Raw genomic sequence first — 27,956 nt, 5'->3', positions numbered from 1 at the left:
CAGGTGGAACGGGAGGTCGGGAGGGGGATGGGGGGATGGACGATGGTGACAGTGACTGACAGCCTGGCGTGCCCTGAGTCTAGACTGAGGGCTGGGCACAGTGGCTCACGCCTGTAATCTCAACACTTTGGGAGGCCAGGGCAGGAGAATTGCTTGAGTTCCAGGAGTTCACTACTAGCCTGGGCAACAGAGTGAGACTCTGTCTCAAAAATTAAAAAAAGATCTAGGGAGCCGGGTGCAGTGGCTCACACCTGTAATCCCAGCACTTTGGGAGGCTGAGGTGGGAGGATCACTTGAAGTCAGGAGTTCAAGACCAGCCTGGCCAACATGGTGAAACCCCATCTCTACTAAAAATGCAAAAATTCACCAGGCATGGTAGCATGCACCTGTATTCCCAGCTGCTTGTGGGGCTAAGATGGGAGGATCACTTGAGCAGAGAAGGTTGAGGCTGCAGTGAGCTATGATTGTACCACTGCACTCCAGCCTGGGTGACAGAGAAAAAAAAGTAGTCTGAGGCTGCAAAGAACAGGATCCTCAGTGCTGTCCCCCATAGACCAGACCCTAAAGCCTGCAGAGGGATTGGGCAGACCCTGTGGTACCAGCCACCCACACTACTGTCGGACCTTGGAGGACCAGAGGCATCAGGTGTCAGGGTGGGGACAGGCACAGCACTTGGAGTCATGTGCAAGTTTCCAGGGTGCAGAGTCCTTGTGGATCCATGTGGATTCTCCTCCTCCGCCTCTTTCTCTTCCTCCTCTTCCAGAAGGCTCTCCCCATCTCCCCAGTGAGAAAGCAGCCACCTCCCAGTCTGGTGAGGTTCCCGCTGGATGATTTGCCCTGTCTTCCTTTGGTGCTCCAGGGAAACTGGAATTTTAAGGAACTGGTAGATAAGTCAGTCACACAGCGTGACTTTGGGCCTCAATTTTCTTAGCTCTAAAATCCAAGCCTTGGCTTCCTTGTCTCTGACTCTGTGCAGAGGACAGCAGCCACACTGGAGACTTTTTTTTTTTTTTTGAGACTGAGTCTCATTCTGTTGCCCAGGCTGGGGTGCAGTGGCACCATCTCAGCTCACTGCAACCTCCGCCTTCCGGGTTCAAGCAATTCTTGTGCTTCAGTCTCCTGAGTAGCTGGGATTACAGGTGTGCCCCACCACACCCGGCTAATTTTTGTATTTTCAGTAGAGACAGGGTTTCACCACGTTGGCCATGCTGGTCTCCAACTCCTGGCCTCAAGTGATCTGCCCGCCTCAGCCTCCCAAACTGCTGGGATTACAGACGTGAGCCACCGTGCCGGGCCCACACTGGAGATTCTTGAGATTCTGAAAGGGGCAGGTTCCCTGGGAACTCAGAGAGTTTCTAATTTCCACCTGGAGTTCCCCTCAGTCCTAGAGGTCTAATAATTTATGTGACTTGAAGCGATTCTAGAGCATTCTTTCTTCTATTTTTTTCCCACAGGTGGTCGGTTTCTGGGTCTGCATGGCTCAGTAGAGGATGAAGTCCAACCCCCCAGGCTCCTCCCCAGATGCCTGCAAAGCTGTAGGCCAGGGTGAGAAGAGCTGCCCTGTCTGCCAGGCCTGTGGAGAGGTCTCAGGTCCAAGGTCTGGCTCAGGGTCTGAGTCAAGGCCTGCACCAAAGCCTGGTGCCATTCCAGGGCCTGGACTGGGGCCCAAAGCTATTCCAGGACCTCAGGCGGGTTCTGGTGCTGTTCCGAGGCCTGGTGCTGTTTCAGGGACTGGACCAGGTCTAGGGCCTGGGCCAGGAGCTGGGTCCGTACCTGGGCCAGGAGCTGGGTCGGGACCTGGGCCAGGAGCTGGGTCGGTACCTGGGCCAGGAGCTGGGTCCGTACCTGGGCCAGGAGCTGGGTCCGTACCTGGGCCAGGAGCTGGGTCCGTACCTGGGCCAGGAGCTGGGTCCGTACCTGGGCCAGGAGCTGGGTCGGGACCTGGGCCAGGAGCTGGGTCGGGACCTGGGCCAGGAGCTGGGTCGGGACCTGGGCCAGGAGCTGGGTCCGTACCTGGGCCAGGAGCTGGGTCGGACCTGGGCCAGGAGCTGGGTCGGACCTGGGCCAGGAGCTGGGTCCGTACCTGGGCCAGGAGCTGGGTCCGTACCTGGGCCAGGAGCTGGGTCTACACCTGAGCCAGAGCTAGGGCCTGGGCTCAGACAGGGGTCTGGGACTGGGCCCAAACCCAGTGTGTCAACAACAACCCCGACACCAGCGCCACAGCAGAAGACTCAAGCCAAACCCACAAAGGCTGCCAGGCAGAAGGTTCTGGTGACTGGAGGAGGAGGCTACCTGGGCTTCAGCCTGGGATCCCACCTGGCCAAGACCGGCACTTCCGTCATTCTGCTTGACCGCCGCAGACCACAATGGGAACTGTCCCCGGAAACCAAGTTCATCCAGGTACAAGGGACAAGGGTCTTAATAGACTGGGGCAGTGGTGATGGTCAGGGGACAGTGTTTGATGTGAAACCTATGGTGTGGAGTTTAGGGGCACAGACCCTGAAGCCAGACTGTTTGAGCTATAGCTCTGGCTCTGGTGCTACCAGCTGGGTAGCTATGGTCACAGAAAGGGGACAACAGTAACTAACACCTACTTCATAGGGTCTCATTGGGAGTTGATGAGACAGTGCACATAAACCTAGCACAGCCCCTGTGACCTAGACAGCATGATGAATGAGCACGGGATGTTGCTCACGGTGCCCTGTAGAATCATTTAGTGAATCCTGCCCCACCAGCCTTTCCTGATGCTACAGAGGCTTGGCCTGGGCTGGGTCAGGTGGCCAGCTCTGAGACTAGGCAAGGTGCAGAGGTGTTATCTCTTGCCTTGGACTTGAACCCCCTGCCCTCATCTCTTTTTCCTCTGCTGCAGGCTGACGTCCGAGATGAAGAAGCCCTGTACCGTGCCTTCGAAGGGGTGGACTGTGTCTTCCACGTGGCTTCCTATGGAATGTCCGGGGCTGAGAAGGTGGGCTCCTCTCACACAACACCTGGAGTTAGACAGAGTGGGGTTCCAGTCCTGGCTCTGCCCTCACGCCCATGCATTCCCTATCATGCTTCACCTACTGTAGGAAGGACTTAGGCTACTCCCACCTTGCATCCTGCATCCATGACACCAAATACCAGTTCTGCCATTTTGGTTTGTTTTTTGTTTTTGTTTTTTTTTTTGAGACTGAGTCTCACTCTGTTGCCCAGGCTGGAGTGCAGTGGCGCAATATCAGCTCACTGCAACTTCCATCTCCCAGGTTCAAGTGGTTCTCCTGCCTCAGCCTCCCGAGTAGCTGGGATTACAGGTGCCACCAACACGCCCAGGTAATTTTTGTATTTTTAGTAGAAACAGGGTTTCACCATGTTGGCCAGGCTGGTCTCAAACTCCTGACCTCAGGTGATCCGCCCGCCTTGGCCTCCCAAAGTGCTAGGATTACAGGCATAAGCCATCGCACCCGGCCCCATTTCTGCCGTTTTATAACTGTGTTATCTAGGGCAAGTTTATTTAACCTCTCTGATCCTCTTTCATCATCTGGAAAGTGAGGATATTACTATTGGTAGTATCACAACCTCTTCAGAGAGCAATGTAATAGTATCCACCAAAACATATGTATACCCGTTGCCTCAGAAATTACACTCATTTGTATATTGGCAGCATTGTTTTTAATAACAAAACACCAGAAATAACCTATCAGTTGAGGACTATTTAAATAAATTGTGTTTTACAGTCAAATTCTATGCAGCCATTCAAAAGAAAGAGGTAACTCAAAGTGTGCAGGTTAAAAAAACAGTTTCCAAGATGCAAAGCAGTGTTTGGCATTCTCCTGTTTGTTTCCAAAAAAAAAGCTAAAGAAACTGTTTATTTCTATAGTCACACATACTTATATGCTGATATTAATAAGAATAGATTATCTTGGGAAACACCGGAAATTTAACAGTGGCTGCCTCTGGGGAGGGAAAAGGAAGATTTGGAATCAGGAGTGGGAGGGAACCTTCTTTTTCACCATACACTCATTTTACTGTTTGAATTCTTTCTAACCTTGATCATGTTGTCTATGAAACAAAAACAGCCACAACAAGAACAAATATAGAGTCAGGTGCGGTGGCTCACACCTGTAATCCCAGCACTTTGGGAGGCTAAGGTGGGAGGATTGCTTGAGCCCAGGAGTTTGAGACCAGCCTGGGCAACATAGTGAGACCCCCTATCTCTATTTAAAAATAATAAAAATAAATTTTATTATTTTTATTTATTTATTTATTTTTGAGACAGAGTTTCACTCTGTCACCTAGGCTGGAGTGCAGTGGTGTGATCTCAGCTCACTGCAGCCTCCACCTCTCAGGTTCAAGCAATTCTGCTGCCTCAGCCTCCTGAGTAGCTGAGATTACAGTTGCACGCCACCACATGTGGCTAATTTTTGTATTTTTAGTAGAGATGGGGTTTTGCCATGTTGCTCAGGCTGGTCTCAAACTCCTGACCTCAAGTGATCCACCCGCCTTGGCCTCCCAAAGTGCTGGGATTACAGGCATGAGAGACCACGCCTGACCAAAAATTTTTTAAAGAATAAACATAGGCTGGACACAGTGGCTCATGCCTGTAATCCCAACACTTTGAGAGGCCAAGGCAGATGGATCACCAGGTGTTCAAGACCATCCTGACCAACATGATGAAACCCCATCTCTACTAAATACAAAAATATTAGCCAGGCATGGTGGTGCATGCCTGTAATCCCAGCTTCTTGGGAGGCTGAGGCAGGAGAATCATTCGAACCCGGGAGGCAGAGGTTGCAGTGAGCCAAGATTGCACCACTGCACTCCACCCTGGGCAACAAGAGCTAAACTCGGTCTCAAAATAATAATAATAATAAATATAGCTTAAAAATAAGCATGGAGCTCATCTCCTGGTGTGATGAGAATTAAATGAGATCGTGGATCAGGAAGCTCTCGCCCTATCCCTGGCCCACAGGAGCCCTCATAGCAGCCTAGTTTTAGTTTTTCACATCCTAGCTCCCTCATGAGGGCCCAGCCCATATTACCATGTCCACCTTACAGATAGGGAAACTGAGGCTTTGAGAGCAGGAAAATGACCCAACAGGTTCTGAGCCTGTCTTCTGTGCCAGGCACTGTACCAGGTCCTCTCAAGTGTCTTATTGAGTCCCGCCCACCAGCCAGGGGAGGAGGTTGGCCCTCACTTTACAAATGAGGTTGCTGAGGGCCAGACGTGTGGGCAGAACCTCTCCTGGCCACCCAGGAAGATGGTGGCAGAGCCAGGCATCCACACTCTGGGTGGGCCTTCGGGATCCCTGCCTCTGAGCTAAACATCCTGCTGCCCCGTCCCACCTGACCCCAAGCTCAGCCTTCCAGCCTCAGCAAGAAGGCATGGGTAGCACCATGACTTTCTCACCTGTGTTGTCTTTTAGCTGCAGAAAGAGCAGATTGAGTCTATAAATGTCGGAGGCACCAAACTAGTGATTGATGGTAGGTGCTCAGATCCGGGTATGACCTGCTGTGCATCTCCCCCTCTCTCCCTTCTCCTGCTGCAGGCCTGGCTCCTAGGGTGTAGGGTCAAAGGGAGGGCCTGTGGGCAGCGCATCCTTCGAGCACTGCAGACCTCCCCAGGGCCCTGCATGGGTGTGTCAGTGTGGCCTTAGCATGTCTGGGAACATGAGGACCAGAGTTACCTCTCAGGGCTTAGGGGCTAGAAAAAGAAAAGTTGCCAAAGCTGGCTAGGCGTGGTGGCTCACGCCTGTAATCCCAGCACTTTGGGACACCGACAGGGGTGGATCACCTGAGGTCAAGAGTTCGAGACCAGCCTGGCCAAAATGGTGAAACCCCACTTCTACAAAAAATACAAAAAATTAGCCAGGCGTGGTGGCGGGTGCCTGCAGTCTCACCTACCTGGGAGGCTGAGGCAGGAGAATCGCTTGAATCTGAGAGGCAGAGGTTTCAGTGAGCCGAGATCGCGCCACTGCTCTACAGCCTGGGTAACAAGAGCAAAACTCCATCTCAAAATAAATAAATAAATAAAATTTAAAAATAAATAAATAAGGCCAGGCGAGGTGGCTCACGCCTGTAATCCCAGCACTTTGGGAGGCTGAGGCAGGTGGATCACCTGAGGTCGGGAGTTCGGGACTAGCCTGACCAACATGAAGAGACCCCATCTCTACTAAAAATACAAAATTAGCGGGGCGTGGTGGCGCATGCCTGTAATCTCAGCTAATCGGGAGGCTGAGGCAGGAGAATCACTTGAACCTGGGAGGGGGAAGTTGCGGTGAGCCGAGATCACGCCATTGCACTCCAGCCTGGGCAACAAGAGTGAAACTCCGTCTCAATAAATAAATAAATAAAAAGTTGCTAAAGCACCAAAATCGAAGACCCATGTGTGGGCTGCCTGGGCATGTCCTGCCTTATCCCGTATATCTCTGATTCTAGAGTGTCTTTTTCTAAGTCTCCATCCAGTGAGACCTTCTTCTGACTTGTCTCTGGCAAGGTAGCCCAGGGGTCCAAGCCACAATGAGAAAGAATAAGGAGCAGGCCTGGCTCCCAGGGGCCCACAGAGAAGGAACTTGACCTGCACCCTAAGTTAAGGGCAGGAGACTCTTCCTTCCTGAACAGCTGTAGATTCTGGGGAGGGTCCCGGGGGTCCAAGTTGTGTGTTGAAAACTTGGTAGAGATCTGCATGACACCTCCTCAGCCGACTCTATGCTCACTTGTGTCCCGTGTGTGTGTCTGTGTCTTTGCGTGTGTGTGTGTATTTGTTGCTATGCGCACCTGCTGCTGCAGTCTGTGTTCGCCGGCGGGTTCCAAGGCTCATCTATACCAGCACCGTCAACGTTGCATTTGGTGGGAAGCCCATAGAGCAGGGCGATGAGGACTCCGTGCCGTATTTCCCACTGGACGAGGTACCTGTCTTCCGGGAGAGGTGGGCGGGGCCCGCGGGCCTGGGACCCACAGCTCAGAGGGTAGGGATGGGTGGAAGCAGGGTTGGTTTCACAACTCAGGATGCGTCCTAGCAGGAAGGGGCCCCCAAAACTGGGTGGCATCAGCACGCTCCTGTTTAAGTTGGTCACACCTGCAGGGGCACTGAAATCAGATAGGTCTGGCCTTAGCCTCAACCTGGCCACATTCTACCCATGTGACCCTGACCCTGAGCAAATCACTTAAGCCCTTCGAGCCTCTGTTTTTTTTTTCTTTTCTTTTCTTTTCTTTTCTTTTTTTGAGACAGAGTCTCACTCTGTCACCAGGCTGGAGTGCAGTGGCGTGATTTTGGCTCACTGCAACCTCCACCTCCTGGGTTCAATAGATTCTCCTGCCTCAGCCTCCCAAGTAGCTGGGATTACAGGTGCATGCCACCACAACCAACCAATTTTTGTATTTTTAGTAGAGACAGGGTTTCACCATGTTGGCCAGGATGGTCTCCATCTCTTGAACTCATGATCTGCCAGCCTCAGCCTCCCAAAGTGCTGGGATTACAGGCATGTTGTCTGTTTGTTTTGTTTTGTTTTGAGACAAGGTCTTGCTTTGCTCTGTCACTCAGACTGGAGTGCAGTGGCACGATCTCAGCTCACTGCAACCTCCGCCTCCCAGGTTCAAGTGATTCTCCTGCCTCAGCCTCCCCAGTAGCTGGGACTACAGGCACGCACCACCACGTCCAGCTAATTTTTGTATTTTTAGTGGATACAGGTTTCATTGTGTTGCCCAGGCTGGTCTCGAACTCCTGGGCTCAATCGATCCTCCCTCCTGGGCCTGTCAAAGTGCTGGAATTACAGGCATGAGCCACTGCACCCGGGCAAGCCTCTGTTTCTTCAACCCAGCATGGTAACACTATTGCCATGGGGTTGTGCAGAGCAGGAAATAAGATAACCAATGTGAAATGCCATGTGAACACAAAAGAGCCACGTGTAGGTAATTCATCCAGCATGTGTCCAGCATCAGCCTTGCAAGGACAGGTGTCTGGGGCTGGCAGGAGCCTCCCTGAGTCGGGCTGCCCCTGGTCATTGTTACTGCTCCGAACCCAGTGCTCCTCTGCTCCTGTGGCTCTGGAAGGAGATGCACTATTCTCCCGCCCAGGAGGAGAGGAAAGGCCATGGGGCTCAGGGCCTGGCCATATCCCAGTGGGAGTCCCCAGGGAAGGTGCAGCCCTGGGGCTGGGCCAGGCTGGGTAGGCATTTCCAGCAGCATTGCTGACTCTCTCTGGTGGTTCTGTTTTTCCCGGCCTCTGGCAGCACATAGACCACTACTCCCGAACCAAAGCCATCGCCGACCAATTGACCCTCATGGCCAATGGGACGCCTCTCCCAGGTGAGTATCATGGGGCTCTGCTTATACCAAATGCACCTGCCCACTGCTGCCTCCTCCAAAATACATGTGTGATTCATGCTAACATGTGTCTGAGGCCCACCTTCCTTCCAAAGGATGGGGCCTTGCCCATTCATCATTCAGCACATTCTGAGCACCTGCTGTGTGGCTGTACCCCACCAGGGATACAGCCCAGAAGAAGTCAGGCCTAGTATCTGCCCTTACATAGCTCACAGCCAGGTGAGGAAGAGACTTCAGCAAACCCAAGTCTGGCTCTCTTTTCTCCTGCGCAGGAGTGTATCCAGCTCTAGGGGCCCTCTTTAGACAAGAGTACCAAATTATGAGTGTGGAATGAGATAGAACACTCTGGAAGGGCCTTGCAAGGGAGAGGCCCAAAAGCTCGAGCTTCAGTAACTTCCCAGAAGAATCTACCTTGGCTGTCTTAGTTATTTATTTGTTTTAGAGATAGGGTCTTGCTCTGTTGCCCAGGCTGGAGTGGAATGGCACAATCATAGCTTACTGCAGCCTCAAACTCCTGGGCTTAAGTAATCCTCCTGCCTCAGCCTCCCAAGTGGCTGAAACTGCAGGTGTGTGCCACCATACCAGGCTTATTTTAAATTTTTTTGTAGAGATGGGGTCTCACTATGTCATCCACGCTGGTCTCAAACTCCTGGCCTCAAGTGATCTTCCTGCCTCAGACTCCCAAATGCTGGGATTACAGGCATGAGCCACCAGGCCTGGCCTTGGCTGCCTTTTTATATTGCCTCTTCCGGTTATAGACGAGTAAAAATAGAATGCAAATAGTCCATATTTCTCGAATGCACACTACATGCCAGGCCCTATTTTGCATGCTATTTTTTTCTTTAAAATACAATTATTAATCTCTTATTTTCTTTTCTTTGAGAAGGAGTCTTGCTCTGTCACCCAGGCTGCAGTGCAATGGTGTGATCTTAGCTCACTGCAACCTCTGCCTCCCGGGTTCAAGCGATTCTCCTGCCTCAGCCTCCCGAGTAGCTGGGACTACAGGTGCATGCCACCACACCCGGCTAATTTTTGTATTTTTAGTAGAGATGGGGTTTCACCATGTTGGTCAGGCTGGTCTAGAACTGCTGACCTCAAATGATCCACCTGCCTCGGCCTCCCAAAGTGCTGGGATTATAGGCATGGGAGTCTGTGAGCCACCACACCAGGCCCCATTCTTTATTCTACTTTTCCCTTTACTTTAATTTTATCTCATTTTTTTTATGGACTCTCCTCCCACAGGTTGCTAACTTTATATGCAAAGGTCTGATTAACCCTTCACAACACCCCTTTTAGGTAAAAACCATAGATATCCCTTGCTTTCTAAGCTTCAGAGCCAAATTTATTCAAATAAATTTTGTGCTATCCAAATTATCACTACTTGGGCCAGTGCAGTGGCTCACGCCTGTAATCTCAGCACTTTGGGAGGCAGAGGTGGGTGGATGGCTTGAGTTTAGGAGTTCGAGACCAGCCTGGAGAACATGGCAAAACCGTGTCTGTACAAAAAAATATATATATATGTGTGTGTGTGTGTGTGTGTATATATATATATACATATACATATATACACACATACATATATATGTATACATACACATATATATACACATACATATATATATAGCTTTCTAAAATTCAGAAAGTAAAAAGAATCAGATAACTTGGTTTCCCTTCACTATCAAAACTATCTAAACTTGAGAGCCAAGTGGATTTGGAGAGTCGGGGGCTTAAAAATTATAATCCTCACTGGGTGCGGTGGCTTACACCTGTAATCCCAGCACTTTGGGAGGCTGAGGCGGGCGGATCACAAGGTCAGGAGTTCAAGACCAGCCTAGCCAATATGGTGAAACCCCGTCTCTACTAAAAATACAAAAAAATTAGCTGGGCATGGTGGTGAGTCCCTGTAATCCCAGCTACTCAGGAGGCTGAAGCAGGAGAATCCCTTGAACCCAGGGGGCAGAGGTTGCAGTGAGCTGAGATCGTGCCACTGCACTCCAGCCTAGGCGACAGAGTGAGACTCCATCTCAAAAATAATAATAATAATAATCCTCAATGTACAGGTGAGAAAACAGACAGATGAACTGACCTCACTCAAGATCATCCTGCTGTTAGGTGGTAGAAGGTGGGATTTGAACCCCAGGAGAGTTTAACACCAGAGCCTGGGGCCTAATCACTGTGCAGCGCTGCAGCCCCAGCTGAGCAGGTCCCTGAGCATCGACTCTTTTCCCTAAAATCTTCCCCACCCCCTACCCCCCACCCCACTCCCCATCACCCTGGGCCAGTTAGGCCTGGACCCCTGATCCCAGTAGAAATATCCAGCTGTTCTCCCAGGAGTTTCAACCTTGTGTAGTTGAATAATATTTTCTCTACCTGGGGCCTCTGCCGGCCAGCCCAGTAGCCTGTACTCTAGACACCTAATCCTCCAGCCAAGAATTATTTATATGAGCATCTGCAGCTTTCCGTGGTCAGGAGAGTCATGGATACCCTGGCCGTCCGTGAAGTAGCTGTTCAATGCCCCGCCTGCCAAAGTCAGCTGCAACCCGACCTCCCCCACTATGCCCAGGTGACCCAGAGTTTAAAATTAGCTGCAAGCTGTTTACAGGAAAGCTCACCCAATACCTGCCTTCCAGGAGTCCCGCTGCAGTCACCTGGGGTCATTTCCACTCCCTACTATCCAAGCAGGTTCCTGAGACTGTTCTGACTCAGGGCAGAGGTCTGTAGTCCCGGGAGCAGAATCCCGAGGCGTGCAGATTGTAGCTCAGTGTTAATGCAGTTATGTCCTCCCGTCTTCTGTCTCTGGGTGTGTTAGTATCCTGTGGCTGCTGTGACAAATGATGCCACCCAAATTCGATGGCTTAAAACAATAGAAATGGGCTGGGCATGGTGGCTGATACCTGTAATCCCAGCACTTTGTGAGACCAAGATGGGAGGGTTGCTTGAGCTCAGGAGTTCAAGACCAGCCCAGGCAACGTGGCAAAACTCCATCTCTACAAAAAAAATACAAAAATGACCTGGTGTGGTGGTGCACACCTGTACTCCCAGCTACTCGGGAGGCAGAGGTGGGATGATCACCTGAGCCCAGGGAGGTCAAGATGGCAGTGAGCTGTGACCCTCTCTCAAAAACAAATGAACAAAAGACAATCATTTCTTCTCTCACCATCCTGGAGGCCAGAGTCTGAAATCAAGGTGTCAGCTGGGCTGTACTCCTGGAGGCTCAAGGAGGCTGCACTCCTCCCTTTTTTTTTTTTTTCCTTTGAGGCAGAGTCTCACTCTGTCGCCCAGGCTGGAGTGCAGAGGCATGATCTTGGCTCACTGCAACCTCCACCTCCTGGGTTCAAACAATTCTCCTGCCTCAACTTCCTGCGTAGTTGGGATTACACGCATGCACCACCATGCCCGGCTAATTTTTATATTTTTAGTAGAGATGGGGTTTCACCATTGGCCACGCTGGTCTTGAACTCCTGACCTCAGGTGATCCGCCCACCTTGGCCTCCCAAAGTGCTGGGATTACAGGCTTCAGCCACCGTGCCCAGCCTGCACTCATTCCTCGTTTCGTCCCGTTTCTGGTGGCCCTGGGCATTCCTTGGTTTGTGGCTGCATCGCTCCAGCCCCTGCCTCCGCCTTCACATCACCTTCTCCTCTTTTCCATCTGTCTCTTCTCTGTGAGTCTTTTAACGACGCTTGACATTGGATAGAGGGCCTCCCTGGATATCTCAGGAAGATCGCATCTCGAGATCCTCAATGACATCAGCAATGACCCTTTTTCCAACTAAGGTGACATCACAGATTCTGGGGCATGGACATATCTTTTGGGGGCTACCACTTAACCCACTGCACTGGGCCTCAAGGTAAAGTGAGGGGCTCAGAGGATGTAGCAGTCAGGGCATTTGGTTATGACCCAGAGACACTGGTCCTGGCTCATTTATGGGGGGAAAGGGAACTTATCTGGGAAGGATGTGGGCTAGCTTCTGGAAAATAGACTTCTAGAAACACGACCACCAAGGCTTCGAAAGGACAGTGTTAAGGCAGCTTCAGGGACCTGGGTGGCAGGAACTGATGACCAGTCTCCTCCGGGTGATTCCACTCCTAGGATTTTAGGTCCTGGTGTCGATGATGTCAAGAGTCTCCCTCTTGACATCATGGGTGAGAACATTCCATGGCCACCTTCTAAACTGATGGTCCCCCAAGACCTCATGCAGAGGGGAGGGGTTCCCCATAGGAAAGCAGTCATGGAGGATGACCCACCCTGGGATTCTATACCGAGGTTCAGCTCCTTCGGGAACCTGAGCCTTGGGAGGGAAAGTGAAACCTCTCACCAAGAGGCTCCGTTTTAGTTGAGAAGCTGGCGCTGGGAGTTAATTAATTTATAAAATTAAGGTGGGGCACGGTGGCTCACCTGTAATCCCAGTACTTTGGGAGGCTGAGGTGGGAGGATTGCTTGAGCTCAGGAGTTCAAGACCAGCCTGGGCAACATAGGGAGACCTTATCTCTATTAAAAATTAAAAAAAAAAAAAGACAGCCGAGTGTGGTGGCATGAGCCTGTAGTCCCAACCACTTGGGAGACTAAGGTAGGATGATTGCTTGAGCCTGGGAGGTTGAGGATGCAGTGAGTCATGACGCACCACTGCATTTCAGCCTGGGTGACAGAGTGAGACCCTGTCTCTAAAAATAATTAATTAAATAAGTCATTTTAGGCTGGACGCAGTGGCTCACACCTGTAATCCCAGCACTTTGGGAGGCTGAGGTGGGTGGATCACCTGAGGTCAGGCATTCAAGACCAGCCTGTCCAACATAGTGAAACTCCTCCTCTACTAAAAATACAAAAATTAGTGGGGCGTGGTGGCGGGTGCCTGTAATCCCAGCTACTCGGGAGGCTGAGGCAGATGAATCGCTTGAACCGGAGAGATGGAGGTTGCAGTGAGCCAAGATTGTGCCATTGCACTCCAGCCTGTGCGACAGAGCAAGACTTTTTTTAAAAAAAAAAAAAAAAAAAGTCATTTTAAATATTTTCTAAAAATCTTTTTTAAAAATAGTTATAGTGTTCTATAGCACTATATAGTGACTATAATTAGCAACTATTTATTGTGTACTTTCAAAAGCTAAAAGAGTGGATTTTTTTTTCTTTGGGACAGGGTCTCACTCTGTCGCCCAGGCTGAAGTGCAGTGGTGCTATCATGGCCCACTGCAGCCTCAAACTCTTGGATTCAAGTGATTCCCCCACCCCAGCCTCCAAGAACGTTGGGACTGTAGGTGCACACCATGGTGCCTGGCTAATTTTTTTTTTTCTTTGTCAGAGGTGGGGTCTCACTTTATTGCCCAGGCAGTAGATGTGAATGTTCCCAAGACAAAGAAATGATAAACATTTAAGGTGATATTAATAAATAAGCTCATTACCCTGATTTGATCATTACACACTGTATTCATGTAAGTAAAAACCTTAGGTATCCCTTACGCTCTAAACTTCAGAGCCAAAACATCACACCTTACCCCACAAATATGTACAATTATTATATGGCAATAAAAATAAAATTTTTTTAAATCTTTAACATGAATTATGAGGATAAACTGAATACTTTGTAGGTGTTATTTTATTTTATTATTATTATTTTTAATAAATAGTAGACACTTAGTCTCACTGTGTTGCCCAGGCTGGTCTCGAACTTCTGGGCTCAAGCAATCCTCCTGCCTTGGCCTCCCAAAGTGCTGGGATTACAGGCGTGAGCCACTGCTCCCAGCTAGTAGTGGGTGTTCTTAAGACAAGACTGACACATGTCTGTGGCAGCCCTTCAGACTGTACCCCCAGACTGCCCCAGGAGAGACACGTTCACCTGCTTCTGCCATTTGGGTCCCTCCAGTGGAGAATTTGGGAAGCCCTAGACTGAACTCTGTCAGGGTCTGGGGAGCTCCGCTGAGATAGAGCAGTGAAAGGGGTACAGACCCCGGCTCTTTCCTTTCTCCATTGATTGGAAAGTGTAGCAGCTGCTGCCACTTCCAAAGCACCCATTTCCATGTGAAGAAACCAAGGCTGAGTTGGCTAAAAGACAGGGTTCACTGTTTGCCTTACCGCTGAGAAGCGGAGGTATTAGTGGAAACGGTGTGGACCTCAGGTCCCCATCTCAGCTCCACTGCGCTGATCTGTGTGACTGGAAGCAAATCACATCCCTTCTCTGAGCTGTGGTTCTTTTATCCATAGGCAGGGACTGTAACATCTCCAACCTTGGCATATCAGAGCACCAGGAACATAGAAGGACCTCTCTGAGAGTCCTTGTCTCTTAGATATCTATGATATAGTCCTTATCTATACATAAGGACCTCTCCTGGTCCTTATCCAACTGATGATTAGAAAAAGGAGAGAACAAGGCTGGGCACCATGGCTCATGCCTGTAATACTAGCACTTCAGGAGGCCGAGGCGGGTGGATCATCTGAGGTCAGGAGTTCAAGATCAGCCTCGCCAACATGGTGAAACCCCGTCTCTACTAAAAAATACAAAAATTAGCTGGGCATGGTTGTGGGCGCCTGTAATCCCAGCTACTTGGGAGGCTAAGGCAGGAAAATTGCTTGAACCCGGGAGACGGAGGTTGCAGTGAGCCAAGACTGCGCCACTGCACTGCAGCCTGTGCAGCAGAGCAAGATTCCATCTCAAAAAAAAAAAAAAAAAGAAGAAGAAGAAAAAGGAAAAAGAGAGACCAAGAGCTATGGGCATGAGGGCGTGTGCATCTATGTGCATCTGTAAACTGGGCACAGTAGTACTCTCAAGGGGCATCAGAGAAAATCACTCTGCCGAGTGCTTGGTAAACAGACCGGCTGTGCAGATGTTTGCATCCGGCTCTTACCTCTGTGACTGCACTGTGAGCACTGGGAGGGCAGGGACAATTTATTGGTCATCCTTACATTCTTCACAGGATCCATCCAGGGTGGGGGGCAGGGGGATTGGAGGTGGGAGTGAGACTCTGAATAGTGTCTGTTGAATGACTGACTGACTGACTAAGAGAATAATAAATTAAACGAGGAAGCCCCTGGGCCGGTCTTCCCCTCTAGCCTGTCCAGGTAAGCACCAGCAGATGGAGGTGGCCTCTCTCTCCCTCTCCCTGTGGGCTGCTCCTCCCCGACCCCTGACCACGCTTCCCTGTGTGCTAGGAGGAGGCACTCTTCGGACGTGTGTGCTCCGGCCTCCAGGGATCTACGGCCCTGAAGAGCAGAGGCACCTGCCCCGTGTGGCGGTACGTCATCCCCGCCTTCAGGACCCAAGTCAGAGAAGGATCCTGGCCGAGGTGCACACTGGTCGGGCCCTCCCAGCCCATGGTCCCTGCATCAGTCTCGAGGCTAAGTGTCCTGAGCCTGGAACCCTCAGTTCTACAAGATGTCCCTGCCCCCACTGGTCCACAGGCCCCTTGGAGCTCCTGGCAGGAACAGAGCTCTCAGAGTGTACCAGCCAAGGCAAGGCACGGATAGAGGAGCCATAGAATTGTGACCCCAAAAAGGCAGAAGAGAGCCTATTGCCCTCACTCCCACGTGAGCTCCCTGAAGCCTGGATGGTTTATTCCATGCTGGGAGCACAAGTGTCTTCATACAGAAAGCCTCTAAAGGGTCGGGTGCCAGAAATATAGCTACAAGGGGCTATAGGCCCTGTCCTCAAATTTCTCAGGGAGACAGACACCACAGTCACAGCTTCAATGTGTGGAGGGCTGTGGAGAGAGGAGCACAAAAAGATGAGCCTGGCAGGGGAAACTCAGGAGGGCTCCCTGGAGGAAGTGATGTCTGTGTTGTTTGAAAAAAGAAAAAGGAATTAACCAAGGACATGAAGTGGTAGAGAGAAGACAGGCCAAACAGAGGGGACAGCTTGGGCACAAATCTGGAAGTGAGAAAGATCATGACTGTTTTAGGAAGCAGCAAGAGGTCCCTGTGGCTGGATCTGATCTGGGAGTGCGGGATCATGAGGAGCCAGAATTATTGGTGGGGAGAAGTTCCAGTCTGCAGTTTCAAAACATTCCTCTGCTTAGCTATATGTCTTTTTGTTTACAGTCAGGGTCTCACTGTATCACCCAGGCAAGAGTGCAATGGTGCCATCATGGCTCACTGCAGCCTCCACCTCCTGGACTGAAGTGATCCTCCTGCCTTCTGAGTAGGTGTGACTATAAGTGTGCACAACCAGGCCTGATTGACTATTTTTATTTTTTGTAGAGATAGGGTCTCATTATGTTGCCCAAGCTGGTCTCAAATTCATGGCCTCAACCAATCCTCCTGCCTCAGCCTCCCAAGTTGCTGGGATGACAGGCGTGAACCACTGGACCCAGCAATCATTTTTTTTTTCTTTTGAGTTAACTGGGTTCTTAAGGAATGTGGTCAACCCAGTGACTCTCTCCCCATTCATTTATTCATTCATTCAACGAATGCTTACGAACTCCTAGTATGTGCCCTGCACTGAGGACAGATCAGTGAACAAAACAGATGATTCCTGTCCTTGTGGGGTTTATCTTCTCACATAAAGAGACAGATAATAAACAATGAACATGTTAAATTATAAGGTATGTTCAGGCCAAGTGCAGTGGCTCACGCCTATAATCCCAGCACTTTGGGAGGCCGACAGGGATGGATTAACTGAGGTCAGGAGATCGAGACCAGCCTGGCTATCATGGTGAAATCCCGTCTCTACTAAAAATACAAAAATTAGCCAGGCGTGGTGGCAGGCGTCTGTAATCCCAGCTACTCGGGAGGCTGAGGCACAAGAATTGTTTGAACCCAGAGGCAGAGGCTGCAGTGAGCCAAGATCACACTACTGCACTCCAGCCTGGGAGACAGAGTAAGATTCCGCCTCAAAAAAAAAAAAAAAAAAAATTAGTCGGGCGTGGTGATGGGCACCTGTGATCCTAGCTACTCAGGAGGCTGAGGCAGGAGAATCACGAACCTGGGAGGCGGAGGTTGCAGGGAGCCGAGATTGTGCCATTGCACTCCAGCCTGGGCAACAAAAGCGAAACTTCATCTCAAAAAAAAAAAGATGCCAGGCACTGTGGAGAAAAGGAAAAAGTGAAGTAGGGTGAGGGAATTGGGCTTGTCAGGTAGTCAGGGAGGGACTCATTTAGAAAGGGACATTTGAGCATCCATTTGACAGAGGTGACAAAGTCCGAAAAGCTCTTCCTCCAAATACCTTCCAGACAGTGGGAACAGCTCATCCAAAGCCCTGAGATGGGAACCTGCAGCAGTGTCCAGGAAGAGCAAAGGGGCGGTGCAGCTGTGGTGGAGCGAGTGAGGGGGTTTGGTAGGAGATGAAGTCACAGAGGAGCTAGGGCCAGATCAGGAAGGGTTTGACAGCCATTGTCAGGACTTCAGCTTCCAGCCTAGCAGGATGGATGCCCCTGGAAGGTTCTGAGCCATGGAACAACATGGTTGTACTTAGAATTTTTAAAGGTCCTCCTGGCTGGGCACAGAAGCACATGCCTGTAATCTCAGCATTTTGGGAGGCTGAGATGGGAAGATCCCTTGAGCCCAGGATTTCAAGGCTGCAAGCTATGACTGCACCACTGCACTCCAGCCTGGGTGACACACGGAGACTCTATCTCTAAAAATAAAAGGATCCCTGGCTGGGCACGCTGGCTCATGTCTGTAATCCCAGCACTTTGGGAAGCCGAGGCAGGAAGATTGCCTGAGCCCAGGAGTTCAAGACCAGCCTGGGCAACATAGTGAGATCCCTCTACAAAAAAATTTTAAAAGTATCCAGGTGTGGTGGTGTTCGTCTATAGTCCCAGCTACTTGGGAGGCAAAGGCAGGAGGATCGCTTGAGCCTGGGAGTTCGAGGCTGCAGTGATTGCACCACTGCACTCCAGTGTAGGCAACAGAGCCCAACTCTGTCTCTAAAAGAATATAAAAGAATCAAAGGATCTGGCCCGGTGCGGTGGCTCACACCTGTAATACCAGCACTTTGGGAGGCCAAGATGGGTGGATCACCTGAGGTCAGGAGTTTGAGACCAACCTGGCCAACATGGTGAAACCCTGTCTCTACTTAAAATACAAAAATTAGCCGAGCGTGGTGGTGTGTGCCTGTGATTCCAGCTACTCGGGAGGCTGAGGCAGGAGAATTGCATGAACCCAGGGGATGCAGTTTGCAGTGACCAAGATCTTGCCACTGCACTCCAGTCTGGATAACACAGCAAGAATCTGTCTCAAAAAAAAAGAAACAATCGAAAGATCTGCCTGGCTGGGCAGAGAACAGACTACAGGGGCTGAGGGTGGACAGAGGGGGACCAGTTAGGAAGCAACTGTGGTGTCCAGGTGAGAGGAGGGTGGCTGTCAGAGTGGCGAGAAGCTATCAGATTCTGGACAGATTTTAACAGTTGAGCCAATTGGATTTGCAGGTGGGTTGGACATGGCGTGTAAGACAAGGGGGAGTCAAAGGTGGCTTTAGGGTTTTAACCTGAGTGGTAGAGTGAACTGACCGGTCCACTGGGAAGGGAGGGAGCAGCGGGGTGGGAGAGATGATCAGATACTTGCTCCAGGAGCTGGTGAGTTTGAGTTTTCTGTTAGACAACCCGTTGTTGATATTCAGAGAGCACTGGATACATGAGCCTGGAGCAGAGGGGCCTGACCTGGAGCTAGAACCTGGGAAGCCATCAGCATCTAGATGGAATGTAAAGCCACTCCGGACACAAGCCTGTGTTTATCACCCACCCCTCTCCCCAGGGCCACATCAAGAAGAGGCTGTTCATGTTCCGATTTGGGGACCGCAAGGCACGGATGAACTGGGTCCACGTACACAATCTGGTGCAGGCACACATGCTGGCGTCTGAGGCCCTCACCGCGGCCAAGGGCTACGTGGCTGTGAGTCCCCTCTGACGCCCCCAACCACCTTCCCCACAGGGCTGCAGGCAGAGCACCCCATCCCTAGGGGATTTCTGGATGGCACACAAGATTTCCCCCCAACTTAAGAAGGCTGGTGGGACTGGGGGGAAGCAGGTAAGTGGGGTGCGGAGTTCTTTATAGAGCATCTTTAGCTCTTCTCTATGGCCATGTGAGGTTGGCGTTGTTGATCCCAGAATAACAGTTGCCAAATGCTAAGCCTCCACACATATTGTCGCATTTAATCTTCACAATAGTCCAAGAGGGAGATCCCATTATTATCCTCCCATTTCTCAGATGAAGAAACTGAAGTACAGAGAGGTTAAGCAACTCCATGGAGGTCACACAGCCAGTCAGTGTGGTCGTCCTGGAATTCACGGGGAATAGCTTAGGTGTGTCCTCAGGTATTGGGACTGCTCCAGAGAACTCAGGGTTGGAGCGGCTGCTGGGAGCCATCTGGAAGTGTGGGGCAGGCTGCTGCGGTGAAGGCTGACTGTCCCGTCCCACATTGTCCCCTTCAGAGTGGGCAGGCGTACTACATCAACGATGGGGAAAGCGTCAACCTCTTTGAGTGGATGGCCCCGCTGGTAGGTGCCCAGATGCCCACCCACCCCGAATGATCATTCTGGGATCCCTGACCTTCTCTTCCTTTTTATTAATTTTTTGAGACAGAGTTTCACCTTGTCACCCAGGCTGGAGTCCAGTGGCACAATCTCGGCTCACTGCAACCTCCACCTCCCAGGTTCAAGCAATTCTCATGCCTCAGCCTCCGGAGTAGCTGGGATTACAGGCACACGCCACCACGCCCGGCTAATTTTTTATATTTTGAGTAGAGATGGGGTTTCACCATGTTGGCCAGGCTGGTCTCAAACTCCTGACCTCAAGTGATCCACCCGCCTCGGCCTCCCAGAGTGCTAGGATTACAGGCGTGAGCCACTGCGCCCTTCCTGTCCTTTTCTATTTCCAAAAAGCCAGAAGATTTCACGTTAAAAACCAACTCTTTTCCCAGTGAGGTGGCTCACATCTGTAATCCCAGCACTTTGGGAGGCTAACACAGGAGGATTGCTTGAGGCCAGGAGTTTGAGACCAACCTGGGCAACAAAGCGAGGCCCTCTGTCTCTGCAAAAATAAAAATTCAATTAGGCGGGCATGATGTTGGCGCACCTGTGGTCCCAGCTACTTGGGCGGCTGAGGCGGGAGGATCTCTTGAGCCCAGGAGTTCAAGGCTGCAGTGAGCTATGATTGCACCACTGCACTCCAGCCTGGGTAACAGAACAAGACCCTATCTCTAAAAATCAATCTTTTATAAAAACAGCTCTGGCAACATTGGAACTGGCTGGAGCCCTTGAGAGGCGCCATGTGCTCCTCAGTTACCTGCAGTTCCCTTCCACCCTGCTTCCAGGCGTTTGTTTTATTTCTTTTTTTTTGTTTTTTGTTTTTTTTGAGACAGTCTCACTCTGTCACCCAGGCTGGAGTGCAGTGGTGCCATCTCAGCTCACTGCAACCTCTGCCTCCCGGGTTCAAGTGATTCTCCTGCCTCAGCCTCCTGAGTAGCTGGGATTATAGGTGCACACCACCCTGCTCGGCTAATTTTTGTATTTTTAGTAGAGACAGGGTTTCACCATGTTGGCCAGGCTGGTCTCGATGCTTCCAGATTTATGTTGGCTTCTAGCCCTGTGGAGTTTTGCTTATGAGCCACCCATTACGTGTTGAGGCTCGGAAGGAGGCATGTTGAAGAGACAAAAGCGCAAGGGAGGTGTTTGGCTTTGGGGCCTCCCCACATGGCAGTCCGGGAACTCTGACGTCCTCTCTGAGCAGCCCAGACTCCTAGCAGCCAGGCTTGCATGGAAGGGGTAGACCAGAAAACCCAGGCTAAAGGACACAGGTTTTCTCCTGACCTGGAAAGTTTTTATGCCAGTGAAGAGCTCACCTTATCCCATGCCAGTCCATTTCTGCTGCATCTCCTACCACCCTCCACACACATGCTGTGTTGTTGCTTATTTTTTCTCTTTAATAACATAAAAGTCAATTCTGGAAAAATCAGATTCTACATAAATGCCTTGGAGTGTCTCTAGGTATAGACAGATGTAGGTGATAATTAAATTATGTGAATGATCTCAAGTTAAAAAGCTACCTGGCCAGTGTAATGGCTTATGCCTGTAATCCCAGCACTTTGGGAGGCTGAGGCAGGCAGATCACCTGAGGTCAGCAGTTCCAGACCAGGCTGGCCAACACAGTGAAACCCATCTCTACTAAAAATACAAAAATCAGCTGGGTGTGGTGGCACACACCTGTATTCCCAGCTCCTCGGGAGGCTGAGGCAGGAGAATTGCTGTAACCCAGGAGGCACAGGTTGCAGTGAGCCAAGATCCCGCCACTGCACTCCAGGCTGGGCGACAGTGTGAGACTCTGTCTCAAAAGAAAAACAAGAAAAGAAAAAGAAACTCAGGCAGGACCAGGACTAGGGTGAGGACAGTGAGGCACTGTGGTCACAAAATTTAAGGAGGCCGTGCAGCAGCTCCAAGCCTGAGTTTGTACTTGCCTGGTGCCGGAAGCAAGTGCCTCCTTAAATTCCACACCCTAGGTGTCTCACTTCCCTCACCCTAGTCCCACCTGCAAGGCAGCTATGATGAGCCCATTGTAAAGATGAGGTGACCGGAGGCTCTGAGAGGTTAGTGACTTTCTCAAAGTGCCACAGTGAGAAAGCGGGAGAGGCGGAATTCACAACTGGGCTTGGCGGGCTCTTTATGGTGCTGCTGGGAGGTCTCATGCCAGTCAGGAGGAGAGGGAACCCTGGGGCTGTTCTGTCCCCCAAGGTCACCCTGAAGTTAGGGCTACTTTAGGACAAACGGAGGCTCCATTTTGATCCTAGATTCTCCTCCTGTCCCTGAAGGTCAGTCTCTGCTCCCACCTCCACCCCCGACAATGCGTCTTCGCTGCTGCCCTTCCCTCTGTCCCCAGCACCCATCCAATGGCCTCTTCCCAGCTGGAAGGCAGAGCAGGCTTCAGACATGGAGTGACCAGCCTGAGGGGATGGTGGCCCTCCAGTCCCAAATAGCTGTGTTCCAGGGACTCCTTGGCAGGATCTCTTGTGTTTTAAATGCATCGAGTGGCTTGCCATTAAAAGCAGGGATTTGCAAATTTCTGTTCACCAGGGAACACATGCAGGGCAACTTCTCATGCACAGCATTGCCACAGTGATTGGGACTCCTGGCCCTGAGCCACGGCCAATGGCACTTGGAGAGGATTGTAAATGCGTTCCCAGTTCCCAGTGGGCTAACAGTAATTCAGTGCTTCTCAACCAGGGCTGCACTTCACAGTCACCTGGGAGCTTTTAAAATAGAGAAATGTCTCAGCCACACCACTGACCAATTAAATTGGGATTAGCAGGGAGGAAGTGGAAGGGAAGCATCAGTATTTTTTTTTTTTTTAGAGTTAGGGTCTTGCACTGCCGCCCAGGCTAGAGTGCAGTGGCATGATCATAACTCACTGCAGACTCAACCTCCTGGGCTCAAGCAATTCTCTGCCTCAGCCTCTTAAGCCTCTAGGACTACAGGCTCCTACCACCAGGCCCAGCTAATTTTTATACTTTAGTAGAGATGGGGTCTTGCTATGTTACCCCAGCTGGTATCGAACTCCAGGCCTGAAGCGATCCTCCCAGTTCAGCCTCCAGAGTAGTGGAGGTAACAGGCATGCACCTCCATGCCTGGCTATTTTTAAAAATTTTTTAGAGATGAGGGTGTCTCATTTTGTTGTCTAGGCTGGTCTTGAACTCCTGGCTTCAAGAGATCCTCCCTCCTCAGTCTCTTATGCTGGGATTACAGGCATGAGCCACCACACCTGGTTCTCACCAGTATTATTTTTAAATTAGTCCCACATGCAGCCCAGTTTGAGAACTGTTACTCCAACCTCTTTCTCTCCTACTCCAGAGAGCACTGGAGTAGAAGTGAGAGAGAGATTATTATATGGATAACTTTAAATCTGTTCAGATTTATTTAAAAACTTCAGTCCTTTAATTCTTTTTTTCCTTTTTCTGGAGAACGGCGTCTTGCTATATTGCCCAAGCAGGTCTCGAACTCCTGGGCTCAAGCTATCCTCCCGCCTCTTGCCTCCCTGAGAGCTGGGATTACAGACGTGAGCCACCGCGCCCGGCCTTTTTTTTTTTTTTTTTTTTTTGACAGAGTCTCATTCTGTTGCCCAGGCTGGAGTGCAGTGGTGCAATCTCGGCTCACTGCAATCTCTGCCTCCTGGGTACAAGCGATTCTCCTGCCTCAGCCTCCCCAGTAACTGGGATTACAGGCACGTGCCACCACGCCTGGCTAATTTTTGTATTTTTAGTAGAGATGGGGTTTCACCATGTTGACCAGCCTGGTCTCTAACCCCTGATCTCAGGCAATCCGCCTGCCTCGGCCTCCCAAAGTGCTGGGATTGCAAGCGTGAGCCACTGCACCCAGCCTGGTCATTTAATATTAAAAACAAATTACTTGTGACATATTTCACAGCTAAACAAGGCACCCCAGCACGGGCTGCTGATTTAAAGGAATCCAGTGACTTCTGCAAAGTGACCTCTAGCAAAGCAAATGGTGTCCCCCATTGATTTGTCCCCAAGGACCTCCCTGGAGTTTGCATAATGTGAGGCCCCTGGTCACTGGCCCCCTCCTTCCCTGCAGCAGCAGTGATGGAGCGCCTGCATCTGGCCCTGAGACCCATCTGCAGCCTCCCACCGCTGCTCACTCGGAGTGAGGTAAGTGGGCTGCTGTTATGGGAGCCTAGGCCCTGCTCCCCATCCCTCCCTTCCTACCTCTCCCCACCATCCCCACTGCTGCCACTCCTTACCCCTTTGACACCATGATGACAGATGCTTGTCTGAAGTCTCAGAACTTTCCATGTGGGCCCAAAGCTGGTGATAGCTCTGTTATGATCACCCCAACCTCTGGGCTTTTGCTGAGGCTGAGCTTTCTGGGTCTGAAATGTGACAGCTCCAAGCCCATCCATCATCCCTGTTTCTTCATTCATAAGCATCTTGTCTTTCCAGCCAGACTGGAGGTTCCCAAAGGCAAGTTTCAGGCCATTCACTTCTTTGAATGCTACCAATCCCACCAACTCTCAACACACACACACACACACACACACACACACACACACACACACACCAGCCTGGTGGTCCTAGACTCATAGTTCATGCTTAATGAATAATGAGTATATATTAAGTACCTACTGTATACAGAATATAATTATTTTTATGAAACAGGGTCTCACTATGTTGTCCAGGCTGGTTTCAAACTCCTGAGCTCAAGAGATGCTCTTGGCCAGGTGTGGTGGCTTGCACCTATAATCCCAGTGCTTTGGGAGGCTGAGACAGGAGGATCACTTGAGGCCAGGAGTTTGAGACCAGCCTGGGCAACATAGCAAGACCTCATCTCTACAAAAAATTTTAAAATTAGCCAGGCAAGGTGGTGCATGCCTTTAGTCCCAGCTCAGGTGGGGGATTACTCGAGCCCAGGAGTTCAAGCTGCAGATTGCACCACTGTACTCCAGCCTAGGCAACAGATGGAGACCCTGCCCCTAAAAAAATAAAAAAAAAAAAAAGAGATTCTCCCCCCTCAGCCTTCTAAATAGCTGAGATTACAGGCATGCGCCACCATGCCTGCCTCAAAATACTATTCTCATAATAATGATGATGCAGGTTTATATTTGCTTAGTTAAAAGAGAGGATGTTTTCATCGCAGATTGTAAATAGCAAAGTAATCGGTGGTATTTGAGGTTATTTGAAAAAATCCTTCCAGTCCAGTCGGGCACGGTGGCTGACACTTCTTCCCAGCACTTTGGGAGGCTGAGGGGGTGGATGACCTGAGGTCAGGAGTTTGAGACCAGCCTGGCCAACGTAGTGAAACCCTGTCTCTACTAAAAATACAAAAATTAGCTGGGCGTGGTGGCACATACCTGTAGTCCCAGCTACTCGGGAGGCTGAGGCAGGAGAGTCGCTTGAACCTGGAAGGTGGAGGTTGCAGTGAGCTGAGACCACACCATTGCACTCCAGCCTGGGTGACAGAACAAGACTCCATCTAAAAAAAAAAAAAAAAAAAAAAAGAAAAAATTCCTTCCAGTCCACTCTCATTTTATTGTCTCTGATGCCCTGCTAAGTTAAAAAGGTAAAAAAAAATCATGATCTCCATTTTATGATGAAAAATTGAGCACTAGGAAAATTATTGGTTTGTCCAAGGCCACACCATACTGGAATTGGCTTCAGACTCCATGTTCAGTGCTCTTTAACAAGGGGAGTCAGAGGGGAAGAGTGGAGAATGGGCCACAGAAAGAAGTAGTCACCTATGGCTTCTCCTTTGAGCCATCCGGATCAGTGGAGGAGAGAATAAGATGATACTGACAATCTCTTGAGTTGTGACAATATGCCAGGCACTGTGCTTTATCTCATTTAACTGAGTTGTAGACGCCATTGTCCTCTCCATTTAGAGAGGAAGAAATGAGACACACAGTGAAATAACCTGCCTGTGATCATTCACTTAAATGGTAGAGTTGGGATTTGAACCCAGACCTCAGTGATTTCAAGCTTAACCATTAGCTTGTGAAAATGCATCAGGAATCACATCCACATAAAATAGCTGCCAGGGTGTAGCTGAATTGTGGTCAGGCAGGGACTTGGCTGCTCTCCCTCTTGTTTAACTTGGGGATTTCCTTGTTCAGCTCAGGGGCGGTGTCCTTAACTGTGGAAGTTCCTTGGCTGTGGCTCGGGTACCCTCTGCTGGTCAATCTGTGACACACCAACCAACCCTCCAGTTTGACTTTATAGCCTTTTATACATTTAACATAAATGTTACCAGGCACTGTGCTGAGCAATGGAGGCAAGAAGACATAGTCCTTGCCCTCAGTGAGCTCCTAGTCCAAAGGGGAAGACAGATCACTAACCAGGCAACTCAACACTGTAATTAGAGCCATTCTTGGGAAAATCGCGAGAAACTCCAGTGCACACAGAAGAGGCGCCTAGGCCAACTCTGAGGCAGTCAGAGAAAGCTTCCCAGAGGAGGTTACATCTAGAGACATCTAGGTGTATTAGGGACCCTGCTTATCTAGCGTAACTCAACTCCTGTGCTCCCCAAAGCCCTGCACTTACTGACTGGGATAAAAAGGGACAAATACTGGCCTCTCTCCTCACCCCCCATTAAGCATCCAAGACCACAGGTTTGACCCCAGGGGCTGTTTCAGTGCTATGGGAGAATCCAGCAAGCAGCTGGGGGATTCTTCCCCAGGGTCCGGCTGAGGAACAAGAGAGGAAGAAATGAGTCAGGTGGGAGAGCATCTCCAGGTGCCAGCACAGCAGGGAAGAAATTAGGCTAGAACCTGGCTCCCCTGTGTGACCCCAGGCAAGTCACTCAACCTCTCTGACCTTTTTCCAAGTATGCACAGAACAGATAGTGCTAGTACCACCTTAGCGGATTAAATGAGGTAGGGCATAGAAAGGATTTAGTCCAGGCCAAGTGCAGGGTGTGTGTTCCTTAACTGATAGCTATCATTACTACCCTTGAAACCAGTGGGACCCAAGCCATCTGGCAGCAGGGGAAACACAGCTTAGACCCTGGAGAGCATTCAGTTCTGCATAATCGAATTCCTCTCTTAGGGAAGCTTAGTTAATAACCGAGGGCATGAAGGCTGTGACTGGGGCCCGCCTGGCCACAGTTGGTCTGGGGTTGGGAGCAGGAAGCCGAGGTCGTTTCCTGCAGATGTTTCTGGCAGGCGTTCACCTTCTCCTAGCGGATGCCTAAGAATGTATCAAGGGCCTCCTGAGTCCCAGCGCCGTGCTAGGCCGGGAAGATGAGTGTAGGGTTGAGACCTTTGCTTCTTAGGGACCAAAGAGTTAAACAGGGTGCGAATTCAGTGGGGCTGGAGGGGGCGACGCAGAGGCGGCACCCTCCAATAAAAACGAACATGTAAGGAAGAAAGGAAGACCTCTCTAATGAGGGTATCGCAGGAGCAAGACGCTGCACTCGGGTCCTTTTAAATTGCTGTGTAATGGAGGGGAAATCCCTGCCGTCTCTTTTCCCTTTCCGTAAACAACGAGGTAGAGGATGCCCTCCTCCCACGAGCCCCGCCCTCGGATGCCCCGCCTGTCCCCGCAGGTGCGCAGCGTGGCCGTGACGCACACCTTCCAGATAGCCAAGGCCCGCGCCCAGCTCGGCTACGCGCCGGACAAGTTTAGGTTCGCCGACGCCGTGGAGCTATACGTGCAGTCCACGACCTGGCGGCCCCGCGGCTCCACAGCGCGGACCCTCCTGCGGCTGTTGCTCGGGCTGCTGCTGTTCCTCGGCTTGCTCGCCCTGGCCCTGCACTTCCTAGGCCTGCAGCCTCTGCACGCCGCCGTGGAGCGCCTGTGACCGTCTGCCGCCCGCCAGGGTCGGCCCTGCTGCACCCTCGCCCACGCCCGGCTCCCTGGGCTTGTACCCCAACCCCTGCCCAGCCTTCTGGGTTTGAGCACGCCTCCGCTCCGCCCCTTAAATCCTGGTCACGCCCCTGAGCCGCCCTCCAGACCTAGCCCCGACCCCCCGAGCTCTGGCCACGCCCCTGACTACTCCCAGACTTTGCCTTGCGCCCTTCCTGTGGTTTGGCCCCGGCGCTGTCCTGTCCCGCCCCGCCCCCCGAAGTGGGCACGCTCCTGCTCCGCCCCCTGAATCCTGGCCACGCCCCTGGTCGGCCCCGACGCCTAGCCCCGAGTCTCTTTCCATGTTTTGGCCACGCCCTTGACCCGCCCTTCAAATTGGGTACGCCTTCTTACCCTCTCACTGATTTCCTGGCCTAGCCCCTGAGCAGACCT

General features: G+C 51.0%; 1 protein-coding gene across 1 annotated transcript; it reads left to right on the top strand.

The window, feature by feature from the left end:
• Positions 1–1,490: 1,490 nt before the first annotated feature.
• Positions 1,491–27,749, top strand: SDR42E2 (short chain dehydrogenase/reductase family 42E, member 2). The gene is made up of 12 exons (XM_030821924.1): positions 1,491–1,545; positions 2,216–2,400; positions 2,870–2,965; positions 5,403–5,460; positions 6,766–6,884; positions 8,208–8,283; positions 15,440–15,522; positions 18,977–19,114; positions 19,654–19,719; positions 22,288–22,381; positions 23,770–23,876; positions 27,265–27,749. Exons 1-12 carry the CDS (start codon positions 1,491–1,493, stop codon positions 27,517–27,519), a joined length of 1,332 nt encoding a protein of 443 aa, XP_030677784.1. The 3' UTR covers positions 27,520–27,749.
• The last annotated feature ends 207 nt before the right edge of the window (positions 27,750–27,956 follow it).

This window comes from Nomascus leucogenys, chromosome 2 (genome assembly GCF_006542625.1).
Source record: "Nomascus leucogenys isolate Asia chromosome 2, Asia_NLE_v1, whole genome shotgun sequence".
NCBI classification, from domain to species: Eukaryota; Metazoa; Chordata; class Mammalia; order Primates; family Hylobatidae; genus Nomascus; species Nomascus leucogenys.
The sequence above is the reverse complement of the archived record's forward strand: the minus strand, read 5'-3'. Positions and strand labels throughout refer to the sequence as shown.

Excerpts from the sequence above, each read along its gene's own strand:
- SDR42E2 (XM_030821924.1), top strand. The coding sequence starts at position 1,491 with ATGAAGTCCAACCCCCCAGGCTCCTCCCCAGATGCCTGCAAAGCTGTA. Across the intron at positions 6,885-8,207 it reads CGTATTTCCCACTGGACGAG|CACATAGACCACTACTCCCG; the intron begins GTACCTGTCTTC and ends GGCCTCTGGCAG. Across the intron at positions 19,115-19,653 it reads CGGCCAAGGGCTACGTGGCT|AGTGGGCAGGCGTACTACAT; the intron begins GTGAGTCCCCTC and ends TGTCCCCTTCAG.